The following is a 19,014-nucleotide window of genomic DNA, read 5'->3' as shown; positions in this document are numbered from 1 at the left end:
GATGGCAAGAGGTGACATTCCCCCCAGGACTATGGGGGCAGATGCCCTGTGGCACCCAGCCCGTGCCCTGCTCTGCAGCAGTGGGGCTCCAGCGATGCCCAGCAGTGGACAGGGCAGGAGAGGCCCCCCCTTCCCTGGCAGTGCCCTCCCAAAGCCCCCCTTCCCCAGCTCTGCCTCTCCCAGAGGCTGTGGGTGCCCGGCTGGGGTTTGGGACAAGAGTGGCACCACGAGCCCCCTCACTCCCCCAGCCCTGCAATGACTCTACTGGGGGGGAAAACTGCAGCCTGGGTGGTAACTGGGGGGCAACTGGGATGTCATGGGGATGGGGGGGGTGTCACTGCTCACACAAGGGGAATGTGGGGGAAGGAAGGCCTTGGGGGAGCTGAGCCCCATCCCTGGCTGCTCAACCAGCCGTGTCCTGGTGGGTTGGGCAGCATTGATGCTGCTCCACTCATGTTTTGGGGGATCCCTGGGGACTTGCCCAGCCTCACAGCAACAGGTACCCTCTCACACTCGAACAAGGATCTCTACCCTGGCTGGTGGCTCCTGGACAAGTGTCTGGGCACTGCCAGCCCGGCTGCTGCAGCTCAGGGGCAGCTGATGTGGGCACTGGGTGCCAAAAACAACGGCCCCCCCCCCCCCCCCCCGCCTGCCCCAGTTGGTCTCAGTGAGGAGGAAACGCTGGTGCTGGTGGTGAAATCCCCACTGAAGGGCTGGGGTGTGCGGTGGGGCAGCAGGGAGGCTGCCCTCTGTGGGACACCGGACCCCTGGCAGCTCCCAGTGCCAGTACTGGGGTGAACTGGGCTGCCCCACTCCCCTGGGGGACCCAATGCTGCAGCCCAGGACCCCAGAACGTGGCTCTGCGAAGCTGCTGCTGCTGAGCGGCAGAGGCAGGAAGGGGATGGGATGCTGGGCCACACTCCTGCTGCCACCAGGAAACACGGGAACCCCCACCCCATTCCTGTCCCACAGGGCTGGGCCCCGCCGCATTCCCCTTCCTTCTCTCGCTGCCGTTGCCCCAGGAGGACACGAGCAGTGGCCACAGCACAGTTCAGCCCCCTCGGCTGGCAGAGCCCAGTGGCACCGGCTGGCAGCTGAGACAGAGGAATGGCTGTCACTGCCAGCACCAGAGTGACGGGCTCCAACACGTGAAGCTGAACCCGGGAGGAGCAGAGCAGGCCTGGGGACAGACTGGGTTGACCCTGCAGGAGCTCCGCATGGCCCCAGCCGTTACCACAGCCAAGTATCAGGGAGCTGCCCTCGAGGCCCTGCCCTTGCCTGGACGCGCTCCGTCCTTGAGGGCGTGAGGAGCCCGGGACCACAGGGATGAGGACATGAGATGGAGCAGAGATGTCCATAGGCAGCCAGGGGGGAACAGACCCAGGCCTTTCCCCGCTGGAGAAGCGGATGATGGAGGCACAGAGGGAGGGGTTGGCACGGGGCTGGGTCCGATGCCCACCATGGGCTGGGCTAAGAGTGGGTCCCGCTGGTGGCGGCTCCCGGGGAGTCATCTACGGACACAGTGTCGTCCTCCGACCCCCTGCCCGGCGGCTCCATCCTCCGACGGCGAGTGGGACAAGGTCGGTGACACAGGGAAAGGCCCCGGTGCCGGCAGCAGGTGGGGATGAGGCCGGGCTGTGGTGGGGTGGGCGCACTGTGGGGCGGGGGGGGTCACTAATAAATTACCACAGGCAGCGCTGGTGGGGGGCAGCGCGGGGCTGGCATCGAGCAGATGGAGCGAGTGTTGCCACGGCCGTCACTCGCCGCTGCCCGCTGCGGCCCCATTGGCACCATGTTGGATCTCCCCGGTTCTGCAGAAAGAGGGTCTGTGTCCGGTGGGGGGGAAGCCCGGTGTGCCGGGCCTGGCGAGCAGGGGCCGGGGCGGAGGGGGCTCGGCGGGGGCTCACATCACTGTGCAGCACTTGCAGCGCTGCTTCTTCACGTCTGTCTCCTGCTCGGCCTCCTTGGCATCTGTGGCGTTGGCACCCGGCTTCTGCCCGCCCGCACCCTCCTCACCCAGCGGCTGCGCAGCCGCCGGCTCCAGCGCGGTGCCGTTGGGCGGTGTGTGGTCCTTGTGTGCCGGCTCCGGCTTGCTCTCGGCGTCCTCAATCACCACCAGCTCTGCCTTGATGGTGCCCTCCAGCCCCAGCACCTTCTTGGTCTCGTTCTCATCCTCCACGTTCTGGTAGCCCATGAAGATCATGGTGACGGGCTGCTCCTGGCTGGGCTCCGTCCCCTCGCCTGGTGGCACCTTCGCTTGCAGCCCCGTGATCTCCCGCCGCGGCGTTGGCTTCTGGCTGCCCGGGGCGCTGCCACCCCCTATGCCAGCCTTGGCTGGGGTCTGGCGCCCGGCAGCTTCGCTCAGGGTGGCCTCGTCCGCCTTGTGCAGGAGCTCGTCGACCTCGGAGGAGCTGAGGGGGTGGGCCCCGTTCTGCAGGGCCCCATCCTCGGCGGTCACCGCATGCACCACTGCGGGGACAAGAGAAGGGAGGGTGAGGGGGGCTCAGGATGGGGGCACAAGATGACCTGGCAAAGCTCCTGCTGGCATGACCCACTCAGCCTCGGCTCTTGTGTGGTCAGGGAGCAGCCCCTTCCCCTCTCCAAAGGTCCTGCCATTGAGGCTGGGACTCCCCACAGCATCCCAACCCTCCCCTCAGCGGACCTGCTGCCAGATCCTCTCTCATCACCTGGCTCCTGCCTGACAGCAGCCAGAGAGACCAAAATAAAAGCCCAATGCAAGGAGCTGTTCCCGAAGCCTCAGGCTCAGCGAGCCCTGCGGGAGCCGCGGCCATTTGCCAGGCCACTGACAGCCGGCCAAGCTGCCCATGGCGGGACGGCGTCTGCTGGCGTTTGGCTTGGCCAGAGCTGACGTGACACTGTGTACCAGGTCACCCCTGCCCCTTCTGAGACCTCAGTGATGCTCGGCAGTTGCTGCCCCACCGTGTTCCCACCACCTCCTGCCACATCCACCAGGACCACTACATCCGGTGGCCCTGTGCCCGGAGGAGCCGGGGCTCTCCCACCCCGGCGTGCTGTGCCGGCTGCTTGTGGCACCGGAGGGGGAGATGTGCGTCACGGCCAGAGTGGCCAAGGGCTTGTTGCATTTTCCACTTGACCTGGGGCATGACGTGATGGTCAGTGCAACTGCCTCAGTGGGCAGCCAGCAAGTGAGGGACAGTGGCCAGCCTGGCAGGGCCAGCACGGCCATGGCCACAGGGAGGGGGTTGAACGGGAGCGCTGCGCTGAGTTTTCCTTGAAGAGGCGGTTGGTCCACTCAACCACCACAGCTCCCAGTAAGAAGCCCCACTTCCATGGCTGGTTCTTGCCACCACAATGGTCCCTTGGGTTTCACCAGGCCCTTTGGAGCAGGTTCCCAGATGTCCCCAAAAGCAGGAGCTGCAGAGACCAGTCCCTGCTGCTGCACTTCCACCACACCCGTCAGCCACGCTCCCCGTTGCCAGCCTGTGGGACAGGCCAGAGCGGTGCTAGTGCACCTTCCCTGCCCATGGGACAGGTTCCTGAGTCTTGGACACTACAGATCCTCTTCTCTGCTCTCCAGCAGTGCAGGGTCACGATGTGCAAACCAGGGCTGGCCCACCTGGACCATCCACACTATGCTGCCACGACGATCCTGCGATCCACTGGACTGCAGTCGGTGAGGGATTGCCCTCACAGAGCTGGTAAAGCTGTCAGGAACAGCCCCCACACTTCCTCACCCTGCTGGGTGCCCGCTGGGATGTTCAGGTGGCCGCTCCCTCGTCCCCTGCCCTCAACTCCTGCCAGCGGCCAGCGGCGTGGGCTGGCCCATACCTTTCAGCTCATCCTCGTACACTTTGACCCCCTGCAGACAGTGGTTCTGGGGGAGCATGGTGGTGCTGGACAGGACCTTGGTCTCCCCAGTTACTCTGTCCTTCTCCACTGTGATCTCCACCGAGTACATGGCTGGGACACAAAGAGGACAGTGCGCGTTACAGCAGCCCCGGCCCTCCCCGGCCCTTGCTCTGCGGCTGGCGGCGGGACGGCGTGTGGCGGTAGCGCTGTGGTGCTCAGCAGGGCTCAGCAGGGCTCAGCAGGACTCAGTGGTGCCCAGCAGGGCTCAGTGGTGCTCAGCAGGGCTCAGCGGTGTTAGCAAGGCGGCAGCGAGGAGCGGTGAATGGCAGAGGCGGGTGCGACATCCCCGGCACATCCCTCCTCCCGGGACCCGCGGGACCGTTGCCATCCTGGTGCTGCTGGCATCACCTTACCTCCATGGCTGCTGTGGTTCTTGGGCTGAGCCATGTCCATCTGTCCAGCCAGTGAGCAGTGCTGGCCATGGGGCCCAGGCTGGGAGCCAGGTTCGTGCTCATAGAGGTGCAACCCCCACCAAGGGTGCTGGCGCTGGGACAGCCCCTCTGCCCCCATATGGGATGGGTGATTCTTGGCATCTCTCCTTCCTGCCAGTCCCTGCCAGCAGCAGGGTCCCCTCAGCCCTGTGCATGGTGCTTAGCTCCAAGGATCCCAAAACAGGCTCTGCTCCATGCTGGTGCTGTGGTCTGGTCTGAGCCTCTGCCCCAAACCAGAGCAAACCCCTCCAGCAGCAGAGGCGGCTGCAGCCCCCCCAGCTCAGGCAGCCTGGCCCCGTGTGCCCTGTAGCTCCCTGTGGCAGCAGCCCCAGGGCCTCGCACAGGGTCAGCCGTGCTGGCAGCCAACACTGCTGCCTCACCCCTGCACAGAGAAGCTGCAAACAGAGCGGGAAGGATGAAACTGGAGCAGAGACATGGAATGGGGCTGAGGTGGAGAGACCCTGAGCCACGAACCAACCGTGGGGTGGAAGCAAAACCAAACCCTGTGATTGCAATGACGAATGTTCTCTGCCCTGGGCTTGGAAAGGCATCGAGCGGCACGGCAGGGAGCGGCTGCGGTGGCAGCGAGCCGAGGGCGGTGCGGAGGGGAGGGGGAAGCAGCCTGGAAGGAGCGCTCCTCCCAGGGCAGTGGGCACCTACCCGCCTTCATCATGTCACTGCCTTCCACTGCCTTCATGGGGCTGCTGGAGACCCTCTTGTCAGCTGGAGATGGAGAGGAGAGACGACCCCCTGAGCCAAAACGATCGCCTGGTGTGCCCATGGGTCAGGCCCAAGGGAGGGCAGTGTGTACCCCTATGGCTGGTGCCTGGGATGGGCTCCCCCGCCGCAGGACACCACTGCCCAGGAGGGGACTTGGGGACAGGGCTCTTGTCTGTCTCTCCCCACCCATCTGGCCCCAGCCTTAGGGCAGCAGGAGGGGATGGTTGGCGCTGAACCACGGCTGAAGGCAATCAGGATTCACCTACCCTTAACTGTGCCCAGGGGACTCTGCAAAACAGAAGGGAGAGGTTATAGAGTTGCTGGGACCCGCCACAGACCCGCTGCCTGCACACCCACCACCCACACACCCACCCATCCCCACCAGGGCCAGGGACCCCGAGCCCACTGCTGGCAGCCCTGCCCATGGGCAGCAGCCGTGCCCACCTTCTGCGCGTTGGGGACAGCCTCAGCCTTCTCCTCCTTGGCTGCTGCCTCTGCCAGGTTCTCCTTGGTCGAAGCCACTGAGCTGCTGTTCTCCAGCGTCTCCAGCTCCTTCTCCAGCCTGCAGGGAGAGTCAGGGCTGAGAGGCTGAGGGGAGCGTGGGACAGGTAGCTGTGCTGCAGGCAGCCACAGCAGACCTGTGAACACAGGCCAGTGACACAGTGCGGGGGAGAGGAGAAACACAAATTGTCCCCGGGCTCACGGGGTGCAGGGAGAGACAGGCTCTGGCATGGCTGTCATTGTCTCTTTGCAGGAGAAAAGCCAATGGGCTCAGCACCAAGTGGATGGCAGAGACCCCGCCGTGGGCACTGGGCAGGGGGACTGACCCCTGCACACTTGTGGTCCCTCACTTGGTGGCCAGAGCGAGGCTGCTCCATCATCGTTCTGCTCCCACACGTGTCACCCAAAACCTGGTTGAGCTTTCCATGAGGGCAACCTCCTGTTTCCAGCCACAGCCTTGCAGCACAGCCCCACTGGGATGCAGCAGAAGTCCGGGGAGTCCCCATGCATTGGCGCGGCAGCAGCTGCCCCCGGCAGAGCTCCCCCGGGCTCCTCACACGGCGCCGGCGGAGGAATGCACCGCGCCATTAGCCGGACACAAAGGCCCCTTCGTGCCTGACCCTTCTCTGCACCGATGCTCGGTAATTAGCGGCACCACCGTGACTGATTGCATTCCTGCTGCGCTGCCGGGACACCTCCGAGCCGGGGCTCCGGGCCCCCTCCTGCGGCTGCCCAGGGACAAGGGGGCTGGGCAGGGGCTGAGGCATCTCCCTCTCAGGCTCCCCCCCTGCCCCTTCTCAAGGGCTGAGCCACCACGATGGGGACGGAAGGCTGTGGGAGGCAGCACCCTGCCATCACGGGGGCTGGGCACCAAGCAGCCCCCCGGGGATCCCAGCCCGAGGCCCCCCACCCTGTGGCTCCCACTAATACCTGACGCAGAGGCTGGGGAGCACAGCTGGGGATGTCCATGCTCAGAGGGGCCGCAGGGCTGGACAGGCTCTGGGTCTGGCTGCAGCCCCTGGACAAAAGCTGGCAAGAACCCAGCCAGGGTTCAGGGTCCAGGGTGAGCCCTGGTAGCACCGTGGGGGCACCTCTTCTCTCATCAGCTCCAAGCTCAGCATACCCTGCCTTGTGCCCAGCACATGGGATCCACCTGAATCTCAGCACCCGCCTGCCCAGGGGTCTCTGAAGGGACGCAGGTTCACTCTAACTGCACCCCAACATCTGGCTCCACACCTGCCCCATTACCTCTGGATGGTTTCCTCCAGCTCCTTGGTCTTCACCTCATCCTCCTGCATCTGTTTCTTCATGGCCTCTTCCTCCTCGGAGGCAGAGGCTGGGGCCCCCTCCAGGAGCCATCTCTCCCGCAGAGCCTTGGACTGGGGAGCAGAAGGGGGTCACGGTCCTGCTCTCCCCAGCCGGGGGCTCCCCGGTGCAGAGGCAGCCTGGGGGTCCCAGGGGAACCTCACCTTGAGATGCTGCAGCTGCCGCCTGTCATCCTCGAGCTGCCGCCTTTTGTTCTCGATCTCCGTCTGACGCTTCCGCTTCTCCTGGAGGGACGGGAGCGGCGGAGCCGGGGTCGGCGAGGGGAGGGGATGGGCACCGGGCATGGCCGGGCAGGGAGGAGCGGGGCCAAGGGGCTGCCCTTGGGGACAGGGATTTGCGAGACCAGCCTTGGGAACACCCCACGGTATCACGTCCCTGCCCTCTCCGGGACAAACTGAGGCACTGAGGGCGTAGGGAAATTGGGGCAGAGCCTGGGCTCTGTTCACCATCTCAAAATGTCACCTTCCCCTCGGCCGGCCCCACTGAGCGAGCTGCCAGCGCGGGGGGAAAGAGCCCCCGCGGCCTCTACCTCGTCCGGCCCCCCTCCGCCACCCGTCCTGGGGCTGCTCCAGATCATTTCAGCAGAGTCAGACCCAGCCCGGACGCGTCACCCGGCGCTTTCTCCTCTGGTCCAGAACAATTTGCCCTTTGTGCGGCCGAGATCGGCCGGTTGCCGGCTGGGCTGGGCTGGGCAGTGGGGCTGCCGTAGAGCAGGGGTGGGCAGGGGAGCTGCCATGGGACAGCAGTGGCTTCAACCAACCCTGTGCCCTGCTCTGTGCTGGGAGGGGTTGCTCAGCGCGGCCCCCGACTGCTCGCTAATTAATGTAATTACTAGTGCCCATGACGGGCATGGCTGGATAGCACCATCCTCAGCCCTTCCTGGGGAAGGGGAGGGGGGGAATCATCACTCATTTCCCTCACTTGGGGCTCGTCAAGGCGCTGCTTCGTTAATTAAACCTCCCAGCTGCCTGTTGCTTGCTCTGTCCCTGTTTCAACCGTGCAGCCAAGCCGTGCCGGATCTGACACCCCAGGAAGAGCCCCCACAGGGACACACTGGCACAGGCCATTCTGAGTCCTCATTCAGCTGCTGGGGACCCCCGGTCTGGGGCTGAGCACCTGCACCAGCTCTCCTGCACCTGCACCCTCCTCCCCGCTGGTGTCTGCCCCATGTGCTGCAGGCGATGGCTTGGGGATGTGGGGATGCTGGCCTGAGCAGGGACTCACCGCGATGGCCTGCAGCCTCTCCTGCTGAAGGGTGCTGGCCTCCACGACCCTGCAGAGAGCAGAGAGTAGCAGTGAGGGGTGACACCAGCAGCAGGTGACTGGGACAGCATGCAACCAGCAAACCAGACTCTGTGGCACACAGACAAAGGTTGAGCCCTTCCCTTCCACCGGCCATTTCCTCCATGCTACCCTTGAGCCAAGCACCCCTCACCTGCATGGCTCCTCCAGGCACCCCTTGGCCCCTGTCCTTCCCAGATCCCCCGGGACAGGCGCCTTGCCCAGCACCTGGAGGACTCATCTCATCCAGACCCACTCCTGCCATGGCGCAGATGGAAACCGTGACCACGGAGGGGCTGGAGCGGGACGCTTCTGGCCGCCCCTGCGTTCCAATCTGGCTCACGCTTTCCATTCCAAGCCCGTTCTTGGCTGCTGACACCTTTCCCGGACAGTGACCTTTGCGGGCTGCACACACAGGCACACACACGCACATGTGCACAGACACACTCAGACACACACATGACAACAGGCTCTGCTCCCGATGGCATCCGTGTTCCAGGCCCAGCACCTGCCTCTGCAGCACGGGCTGCCACAGCCGTGCCAGGGATGCTGCCGGTGGCAGCCGCCTCTCCGGCCCCGTACAGCTCTGCCAGGTGCACCCAGCCCTGGAGTGCTGCAAGGAGGGGTCGTCCCCCATCCCCGCAGCCACCTGCCCATGTACCCGCCTTCCTGTGTCCCCGTGGTGTGGTGACCCGGGCCAGTCCAACCAGCAGCACAGCCCCCGGGGCCTGGCAAGAGCCCCCGTGCCACGGAGCATCAGGTGCAGGTTCAGTGCCGGGAGCCGCAGTGGGGCTGGGGTGGCTGGTGGGGCCGGCTGGGACCAGGATGCTCCAGCACCACAGGAGCCTCTGGCTGCTCGCCAGACGGTGCTAACGAAGTGCTTAAGCTGTGGCAGTAATTAGGGTGGGAGGCACTGAGGTATTGTCAGGCGATGGATCATCTCCACTTGCTTCCTAGCAAGGGACAGAGAGGTGGACTCCGCACTCCCAGGAAGGGAGTTTGCTGAAGATGGTTTTACACACAGGGTGGGCTTGGAGTGGTGAGCCCCACGCATGACACCCTGGGCTCTGATCTCACATGCCAGCCACATGTGTGTGCCCTCACACGGGCTTTGCCACAACTCAAACGGGCTCTGCAGGGTGAGAGGAGCCCCTGTCCCCGCCCGCTCCCTCCTCGAAGCCAGCAATTAACTGGGAGCTGCTCAGAGCTGCCGTCCTCCCCTCACCCCACACCCTGGGGATCCCTGCGATGCGCAAAATCCAGGCCAGGAAAACAAACCGGGAAGGTGTCGCTTTTGTGGTGGTTATTTTCGTGCTGTTTGCAGCGACGCTGTGACTGTTCCACCGGCGCAGGCGCACGGCACCAGTCGCACACCCGCGTGTCCTGTGTGTCCCTCACCAGCCCCACAGATCCAGGGCTGCCTTTCATCGTGGGCTCCCTCCTGGTGTGGGGCCACAGGTCCCCTCAGTCCAGCTCTTGGCACCCCACACTCGCAGGGCGTTGAACTGGGCCCTGTTTCTCTCTCGGATCTTGCCCTGTTCCATGGATCCAAACTTTTACAGCATTCCTGAAACATTCTGTTCTGCTTTTCCTCCCTCCTCCATCCTCTTTATTTTCCATTATTTGCTACAGTCTCCACATTCCCAGGTCAGACGCCAGGAATCTTCCTGGCCCAGGGAGAGACGCAAAACAGGCTGGATGCCCCTTGCTGTAGTTTCCCAGCCTGCTCAGCCCCTGCCCTGGGGGCTCTGATCCATCGAGGGCGCCTGAGCAGGGATCACCCCGGCACCCCCAGTCCCTGCCTGCTGGGACCAGGCACTGAGGTAGAGGCAGAGGGTCCCACGCTCCCCAACAGCCCCAGCCTGCCTGCCATGACCTGTCTCTGGGGGTCGGTGTGATGGGGCCCCGCTGCCGCCGGCCCCGGTGACTGATGGAGGCGGTTCCCTGGCAATGGTTCCCTGGCAACAGCGCCATGGCAACGGCGCTATGGCAACGGGCGAGTGCCGAGGGGATGTGGGGGGATACTTGTGGTGGCAGAGGGACCAAGGGGCCCCCCGGGGCTGGGACGCCGCTCCTCAGGCCTGGCACCCCGGCAGCACTGGCGGGCCAAAGCCGTGGCATCACTGGGGCCTCCTTAGGGGGTTCTGGTGCTCCCAAACCATCCTGGGTGCCAGGAAGGGCGGGAAGGTGATCCCGGGGCTGCTGAGCTCCTCAGGAACCACCAGCCCAGACAAGGAGCAGGGAGAAGGAGCAGGGACATGGGGGATGATGCCCTGGGAGCTCCCAGCAGCAGTCCCCAGCGCCGAGGCTGGACCCACACACACACGTGAGCGCACACACGCCCGTGCACGCGCCCACGCTCTCCCTTGGCTCTCCAGCTCTTTCCAGCCCTGCTGATGCTGCCGTTTCCCACCATCACAAGGGAAGCCCGTGACCTTTTGTCTCCTCCCGCCTGACATGAAACAATAATGTTTATTTGCCTTCCTCTGTTTTTTCCCATTAGCTCATCCAAATGTGCGAAGAGCCGTTTCAAGCTGCTCCTCTGCCCTCCTGACCTCCGCTCCCTTCCCACCCGCTCAGCTCCAAGCTGGGGGAATGCAGGAGAGCGCCCTGCATGGGCACCACCCCTGCACAGGCCCCGGGTCTGTGGTAGAGGCGGCAGTGGAGGGATCAGCACTGATTTACAGCACCGTTCCCATGCCAGGAGCCGGGCCCCTCGGCCGGGCCCGGAGAGACGCGGCCGTGGGGAGGCTGAAAGCTCTGTCACAAAGCCACGAACAGCGGGGCCGGGATCGAACGCCCCCGATGGCAGGCGCGGGAGGGAAAGGAGGGGCGGGGAAGGGAGGGGAGGGGGCTGCTGCAGCCGCCCGGGGGCCGCCATGCATCGACCATGAAGGCAAATGCATCAGCGGCAGCGGCGACGGCGAGGACGGCCAGAAATCCGCGCGGCCAACGAGCAGCGTGCCCAGCACAGGGTCGGGACCCTGCTCAGGTCCTGGGACGGGGCGGGGGGCTGCTCCTGCCCTGCCCCACAGTGTGGCTGCCTCCCCCTGCGGCTGCTGCATCACCCCAGCGCCCATCCCACTCCTTCCCACTCCTTCCCGTGCTCCCACTGCCTGCGCAGCCCGAGCCATCGCCGCTGTCCGGGGAGGGGACAGGGACGGAGGGAGGCGGGGGGAGGAGATGGCAGCCCCAGGCTACCGAAAACGCAGATGCATTAGAGCAAGCGGAGCTGCCTGATTGATTCTTCGGGCTGAGACGTGGGCTGGGAGTGCCAGGAGAAAATGGATCCCATGAATATTTGATGAACGGAGGCTTGGGGAGGGAGTTTGATTGGAAAATTACAGATCTTTCAAACAATGGTTCAAGTGCCCTCCAAACACTTGGGTTTCCAGCTCCCTTCCAGTTAGAGGAGCAAGGCTACACCAGGAAACTCCCCCCACGATTCATGAATGAGAGTGGAGCTGGCCGTTCCCCACACCCGGCAGCACCAGCTGGCCGGGATGGGCAGTCCTGGCGCTGGCCAGGATGCGGCACCTGTCTCCTGTCACCAGCCATCGCTGGGTTCCTGTTCTTGCGTGGCAGTGTGGTTTTCCACAGCAATGCCATGAACACAGGCACACATGATGTTCCAAGGAGCCAGCGGGAACATGGATCCTGGCACAGGCACCCCTGTGAGCCCTGACACCCACAAGGAGCTCAGTCCTCGGCACCAAGCCCAGGGGCTGGGCCCAACCCACATCCAGCCACGCTCTACCAGGAAACACCTGTCTGGAGCAGGATCCACCCGGCTCCTCTCCCTCCTCCAGGCTTATCCTTGCCCCTGACGGTGGCTCCTGTCTGGGACCTGGGGGCTGCTTGTCTCCGGATGGAGTGAAGAGACTCAGGAATCTGGGCTGTGCCTCCAGCCCCAGTCCTGGCGCCTCCACTCAACCCTGTCCCAGGGCACAGCACCTCCTCAGCTTTCCTCTGGCACCTCCACTGCTGGAGCCCCGGTACGGCTCCCAGCACAGCTCCCGGCACAGCGACAGCCACATGAACCCCCACCCCCCAGGGAAAGGGGCTGTTTCTGGCCAGGAAGCAGGAACACTGACACCGGCGGCTTCCCAGGAAACCTGCTCCAGTTCCTGCCAGCAAGGCAGGTCCAGCCGAGAGGCCCCGCTTGCAGCTGAACTCTGAACCCCCATGATCTGCCAGCCCCAAGCAGGGCTGGGTGCTGTTGTGGGGCCATCTCTGGTGGAGATTTATGGCCTCCTCTAGGACAGCTGCGAAGGTGACGGTGCCGTTCCTCTGGCTGCACACAGGGACAGGACAGACCTGACCCCTTCTGGTTCCCTGCACATGGCCAGGAGGCAGCGGGGTCTGGCCTGGGTTTCGCTTCTCCCTGGATGCCAGCAGAGAGCAGGGTCTTGAGTCCTTTCCCAAAGGACGCATGGGTTATTTCTCAGGTAGAAATCTCCCTCCTTCCCCTGGGTGCAAATGTCAGCTTCGGATCAGGGTTGGGAAGGCAGGACCAGGAGAGCCCTCTCTCCAAGGAGACCCTCAAAGCCAAGGGGAGAGCAGCAACTGAGACAAACCACCAGAGCAGCCAGATGTGAGATGCAGGATCTCCAGCTGCTCATGAACGCTTGACAGCAGTGGGAGCAGAGGGCACATGAGCAGCTCCAGTGGGACCAGCCCAGCCTTTACCAGAGTTGGAAAGTTTCTGCCAAACCCCCCTGGGCACCAGTGGATTGTGGCAGCCAGGACCCTCCTCCAACTACAGCTGGTGCCAAGGAAAAACGGGAGCCAAGGCAAAGGCAGCAGTGCCCGTCCCAACACCCGTTGGCTGCCGGGCCAACAGCAAGGCAGCACCTCGCCATGTCCCCAGCTGTCCTGGGACCCTCCTAATCCTCCAGCCCCACGGCCAGGCTCTGGAGCTGAGTGGCTGGGGGGGTTGTGTTGTTTTGCTTTGTGGCTGTGCCCCTCACCCGGGGTCACTCGTGAGTTTCACTCAAAAGAAAGAGACATTGGCAGGTCCAGTGTGTGGAGCGGGCAGGGGAAAGCCTTTGCACCACTCCACGGGTGCAAATGAGGTGCTGGGAGGGTCGGTTCAGAGCGGGGTGAAGGGCAGCGTGTGGAGCACAAGGGCAGGAGCCACCATCCTGTCTGGCACCATCCCCCACCTCAACCCCAGCCCTGGATGCCTCAGGAGAGCCCGAGTCCAGCCCGGCAGCTCCTCACCCCCTCCCCAGGGCACGTCACACCCCTCGGCTCTGCCCTTCCCCTCGCTGCTGCCTTTTGGCAAATCACGCACGTTTTCCTCCCCAAAGAGGCTCTTCCTGAGGGACTGAGGCGCCGTGGAGCTGCCCGAAGCCGTGGCCCTGCCTTGGCCAGCTCTCCGGCCCCTCCAGCAGCACAGGGAGCACTCTGCCTCCTCAGTCCCGCAGCTGCTGCACCCCAATCTCCAAAACATCCCCACATCCCCACTGGTGCCCCCAGCTCAGTTCCCAGCCCCAAATCAGCCAGAGCCCACTCTGGCCCCAGGACACCCCCACCCCTTGCCAGTGCCCCATGGCCTCTTGGGGCTCCCAGGTGGGAGACAGGCAGTGGCGAGAGGGACCTGTTGAGCACGCGTTGTCTCGGTAGCCAGTGGCAAGTGGATCAGTGCAAGGTGAGGAGCAGAGGGTGGCTGACCCCGAGCTGGCTGGGTGCCCTAGGAACCCCCAGTGCCAAACCCAGGCGGTGCTGGGGTGTTCGCCACGGTGGGGACCAGAGCCACGGGAGGGAAGGAAAGGCCTGGGTGAGACAGGGCCAGCACTGGCTTGAGTACCTCGAGCAGCCACCCAGCCCTATGCCCTCCTGGCACCAGCTGCTGGTGTCCCTGAGGGGCAAAACCAGCACACGGGTAGGACAGTCTATGACCACAAGCCCCTAGTGGCCTCTGCCTGCTCCGTCCTTCCCCCACCCACCCGGCTCCAAGCTCCCAGCGACCGGGCAGGGCCCCACCGCAACACACAAAGGATGAGGCCGGGGTCGGAGAGTGTCCATCTGTCCAGACTTCTCCGGTGGGACCCGGCTCATGAGGATCCCCTGGCCACAGCCGGGTCCCTGGGCAGGGGCTGGGGGTGCAGTGCAGGGAGGGGTCCGCAGCTCTTGCCACCCACTCACCCCACCACACGCAGCAGCAACAACAGGTTCAAAACACAAAAATAAACGCCCTCCCCACCCCCCCGCTTCCTGCACCGCTGCCAGCCCCGACACCCCCCGCACCCTCTGCACCCCTCGCACCCTCACCGGGGCCTCTGCTGCTGCCCCCCGAGCCGGCGCTCCAGCACCCCATGGCGGGGCAGGGACCGGGGAGGGGCCGCACCTGCTGAGAGGCACTGGGGGGAAGGAGGCCCTGGAATCGCGGTCCCGAGCCCCAGAACCGAAGGGATGGGAGCCCCCGGTATTGGGGTCCTGAGCTTCAGTATCTGGCGGGATATGAGCCCCCAGTTTTGGGGTCACAAGCCCAGGCATTGGGGGGATGCGAACCTCACCCCCGGTTTTGGGGTCCCAAGCCTCAGCATAGGGGGGATACAAACCTCTAGTATTGGGGTCCTAAATCCCCAGAATCAGGGGGATGCGAGCCTCCGGTTTTGGGGTGCTGAGTCCCCAGGAGCTGGGGGATATGAGACCCCAGGTTCGGATTGCCCAGCCCCGGCATCGGGGGTGTACGAGCCCCCGGTACGAGCTCCGTGAGCCGGCGGAGCGAGCTTCCCGCAGCCCCGGCGCGGGGGTCCCGAGCTCCGGCCCCCGCTCCCCCCTCCCCGGTACTGCGGTCTCGGCCGGCGGGGCCCGAGCGGACCGCGGCCCGGTGCCGGGGTCCCGGCGCGGCTCCGGTACTCACTCCATGGTCCCGGCGGCGGCTCCGGCGGGAGTGGGGGGTGGCGGAGCGGAGCCGGCGGCCGCCGGCGTCCCGGCGCTCAGGGCCCGGCGGGCGGCGGCATCCCCGGCGGGGCTGCGGGATGCGCAGGGATGTCGGGACCGCGCCGGTGCTCCCGCCTCCCTCCCGCACAGCTCCGTCTGCCGGGCGCGCCCCGCCACTGCCGCCGCCCATCTCCGGCCTCGGGGCGCGCCGGGGTTTCGTCTGCTCCTGGGGGTCCCAGGCGGGTCCCGGCCCGCCACTGCCGCCACCCATCGCCCGGCCTCGGGGACCCCCGGAGCTGTGGCTGCTGCTGGGGATCCCGAAGCGGGTCCTGGCTGTGCAGTGCCCGGTGCGGGGCGGGTTGGAGGGGCTGCATTCACAGCCGCTCCGTGTGTAACCTGTCAGTGTGTAACCCCCTCCTGTGAATGCAGCCGCTCCACGCTGCCCCACTCCAGGAACCACCGACTCTTTGCTCCCCCCTTTCCGCTCCCCCATTTCCCAACCCAACGGCCACAATGGGCAAACTGCCACAGGAAGCCCTAAGCCACCCTCCGTTGGGAAATCTGCCCGCTGCCGGGCAAGAGCTCTGCACTTGGCTCCAGAGCAAGCCTGGCCCTGCCGTGGGGGTCAGCATGTTCCCCCACTCCCATGCTCCCCACCCCCTGCACCCCTTTTTGCGCTCCAGGTTGGTGCAGAACAGAGGGAGGAAACTGCCCCTCTGCCCACAGCATCATCCCAGAGCCAGTGGGGCTCTGGAGGGGCTGAAAGAGGCCTTGGATGGGAGCACAGCACAGTCCCTGTGTTATCCACGGCAGTCCCGGGGACACTGTCATGTCTGGGAGATGTCCTGGGGCCCCGCTGCTGCCACCTCCCTGCGGAGAGGGGTTTCATCCCACTTAGCTCAAGGCACAAGAGGTGTCAGGGCCGAGAAGCTGCTCTGCTCCCCATCTCCCACTCCGGGGGAAGCCGCACGGAGCTGCCAGGGCCCCCCATCCCCCGAATTGCACAAAGCAGCAACACCCTGGAGAGGAGGAAGCAGGAGGGAACTACCCGCCCACATCTCAAGGCTCAGCCCCTGGAGGGATTTAAGCACCCCCACCCCGAGCAGCCCCAGCAGCGGTGGCAGTGGCCCGCTCTGTGCCACCATGGTCACAGCTGGGCTCTTCATCCTCAGCCTGGGAGGCTCCATCCTGCTCCCAGCTCTGGCCCCGGCAGGTAACGGGACAGCTGGGGTGCTAGGGCAGGCTCCCAGGGTGGGAGATAGGAACCCTGGACTCCCCCGTGGTACAGGGGAGGCCAACGATCACCTGCACCCCCCAGGCACCCAGGGGAGCCAGATCATCGGGGGAAAGGCGGCAGTGCCCCATTCCTGGCCCTTCATCGCCTCCATCCAGATGGACGGGCAGCACATCTGCGGGGGCTTCCTGGTGTGGCCCAAGTGGGTGATGACAGCTGCCCACTGCCTCATTCCCAGGTGAGCCTTGTCCCCACGTGGGACATGTGCCCCCCTGGACATGGTGTGGCCCCTTAGCACCAATAACCCCATCCCAAGGGGTTAAGCTGCCCCCTCCCACCTGTGCCCCCGTGAGTCCCCCAGCCATCCCGCCCTCCCCGATGGCCACAGCAGCGCCCTCTCAGCACCCCCCTGGCTGCAGGCGCAGCCCCTCGGTGCGTGTGGTGTTGGGAGCCCACCGGCTGCAGGAGCCCGAGGCATCCCAGCAGGTCTTCAGCGTGGCCGAGTCCATCGCCCACCCACTCTACAACCTCCGTGCCGTGGACAACGACATCCGCCTGCTCCGGGTGAGTCTGCACTGGGCACCCAGCAGCTGGGCAGAGGGATATCCCACAGCCCTGGGGTGCGAGAGGGAGGTGGGGTGTCCCACAACCCTGGGGCACCGAGAGGGAGGTGGGGCGTCCACGGCCCCGGAGCACCGAGAGGGAGGCTGGGTGCCCCACGGCCCCAGGACACCGGGAGGAGGTGGGGTGCCCCACGAGGGGCCGAGCCGACACTAGATGTCAGTGCTTCTCCGGAGAAGCAGGACCGCGCCATGGGGTGTGATAGAGGCACTGAGGACACACCGACTCTGTCCGATCGGCAGCTCTCGGGCAGCCAGTCTCTGCAGCAGACTGGGACCAGTGCAGAGGGGCTGACAGGGAGGGACCCAGCCTCTGAAGAGGGAAGAGCAGGGCTGGGGGGTGTCAGCAGGAGCAGTGAGCTGGGATGTGAGGGAGAACCAGGCAGGAGCAGCTGGGGGGCTCTGCCCCAGCAGCAAAGCTACCCCCACCCTCGCTGCCCACCCAGCTGAACAGGTCAGCCACGCTGAACGAGTTCGTGAAACGGATCCGCCTGCCCTCACCACACATCGACCTGAAGCCCGGCACTGTCTGCTACGTGATGGGCTGGGGGGACACCTCCAACTTTGGAGACCAGCCCACCGAGCTGATGGAGACCAACACCACCATTGTCAAGCGGAGCCTCTGCCGGACACTGTGGAGGGGCAAAGTCTCGGCCAACATGCTGTGCGGGGCCAGCCGCAACACCACGCTGCAGGGCGTCTGCGCCGTGAGTGCACCCCTGGCCCCGTGCCCCACGCTGGCCCCCACTGGGAGACCCTCAGTTCTCCCTCCCACCCCCTCATTTTGCAGGGTGACTCCGGGGGACCCCTGGTCTTCAAGAAAAAGGTTTATGGCATCGTCTCATTCTCTGGGGAGAGATGTGGGGACCGCCGCTTCCCTGACATCTACACCAAGATCTCCAACTACATTGACTGGGTGCATCACATTGTGCGAGGGTCCCACCATCGGAAGGGGTGGCTGAAGCCCTAGCGTGGCTGGGCGGGAGTCCAGGGGGCAGGCAGGCTGTGGGAAGAGGGGCCGAGACGTCTCATGGGAGGGGAGAAGAGGGCTAGAACTTCCGCGTCCTCCAGCTCTGGCAGGGCTGGGAGCTGATGCTCCAGGCTCCTTGACCCAGATCAGGGCAGGAGCCCCCCTCTGCCCATTGGCAAGGGGTGTTATGTCCCCCCTAAGCTGCACCAGAAGCCCCTCGTGCATCCTCTCACAGTGGCGACGTTTACCTTCCTCAATAAACCCTCAGTCCCCATCCCACTGCTCCCCCTCTGTGTTTTGGTCCCCCTGACTTGTCCTGGGGACGGATGGGTGGAGCAGGGAGTACAGGAGGAAGGAAGGGAGTGCAGCCCCCACCCAGGACCAGGCCCTGCCCCAGAGGAGCCAGGATCTGCATCCAGGTGCTGCCACCCCAGCAGCATCCCCAGCTGCCTTCCCGCCGGGGTGTGGCTCCCCATCCCGTCCCACCCCGTCTCATCCCATCCCGCCTCATCCTGTTCCATCCCGTCCCACACCGCACCCTCCCCACCGCGCGACGTGACCCCCCAAAGAGGGGAACCACAGACTCCCCCCGGGGGCAGGCGGGCTCCCAGCTGCGCTGGCGGAGCCCACAGGGATCCCGTCGGGAGCCTCACCCGCCTCCCCCGCGTGCAGACGGGGAGCTGGGTGCCCGCAGTGGCCGGCAGACGTGTGCCGAGCTGCTGCTGGGTCTCGGCTGAGACACGCGTGGCTCTGCCCGGTGTCTCCGGGGACAGACCCAGACGTTCCCTGCTCCTGGATGTTTGTTTTATCTGCAAATTGCTGGCACGCCGTGGCTGCTGCAGGGCCTTGCGCGGGGTCAGGAGATGCAAGCCGCAGGCATCGGTGGCCCTGGGGACATCCAGCAGAGAACAGACCCCTGCCAGGCTGCCAGCCTCCAAAGAAATCCCAAATCCCTGTGGGGTGCTGGCAGTGACAGCGTGGGGCAGAGACCCCCTGGAATGCCGGGACAGGACTGCCAGCCCGAGGGCATCCGCGCTGGCAGGGAGCCTGGAGAGCCGGCGCCTGTCCCGGCTTGTCCCAGACCACCCAAAAACCGGTGGGAAGGCGGCGCCTGACTCACAGCCGTGTTTTGGAAGCCGAAATCTCCCG

The 19,014-nt window shown here is 65.3% G+C and overlaps 2 protein-coding genes across 2 annotated transcripts; one reads left to right on the top strand and one right to left on the bottom strand.

Moving 5' to 3' along the window:
* Positions 1 to 667: 667 nt before the first annotated feature.
* Positions 668 to 15,151, bottom strand: PALM (paralemmin). The gene is made up of 9 exons (XM_082297847.1): positions 15,022 to 15,151; positions 8,094 to 8,142; positions 7,013 to 7,093; positions 6,792 to 6,922; positions 5,487 to 5,604; positions 5,309 to 5,330; positions 4,983 to 5,045; positions 3,811 to 3,942; positions 668 to 2,469 (listed from the first exon to the last, which is right to left on the bottom strand). The coding sequence occupies exons 1-9, from the start codon at positions 15,024 to 15,026 to the stop codon at positions 1,904 to 1,906; spliced, it is 1,167 nt and encodes a 388-aa protein (XP_082153973.1). The 5' UTR covers positions 15,027 to 15,151; the 3' UTR covers positions 668 to 1,903.
* Positions 15,152 to 16,184: 1,033 nt separating this feature from the next.
* PRSS57 (serine protease 57) lies at positions 16,185 to 17,865 on the top strand (the record flags this gene model as incomplete). Its single annotated transcript, XM_082297764.1, has 5 exons — positions 16,185 to 16,254; positions 16,360 to 16,513; positions 16,695 to 16,839; positions 17,342 to 17,602; positions 17,686 to 17,865. The coding sequence occupies 5 exons, from the start codon at positions 16,185 to 16,187 to the stop codon at positions 17,863 to 17,865; spliced, it is 810 nt and encodes a 269-aa protein (XP_082153890.1).
* Between the last annotated feature and the right edge of the window lie 1,149 nt (positions 17,866 to 19,014).

Source organism: Coloeus monedula (genome assembly GCF_965178545.1).
Source record: "Coloeus monedula genome assembly, chromosome: 27".
Lineage (NCBI taxonomy): Eukaryota > Metazoa > Chordata > Aves > Passeriformes > Corvidae > Coloeus > Coloeus monedula.
Note: the sequence above shows the minus strand (reverse complement) of the source record. Positions and strands in the feature narration are given on the sequence as shown.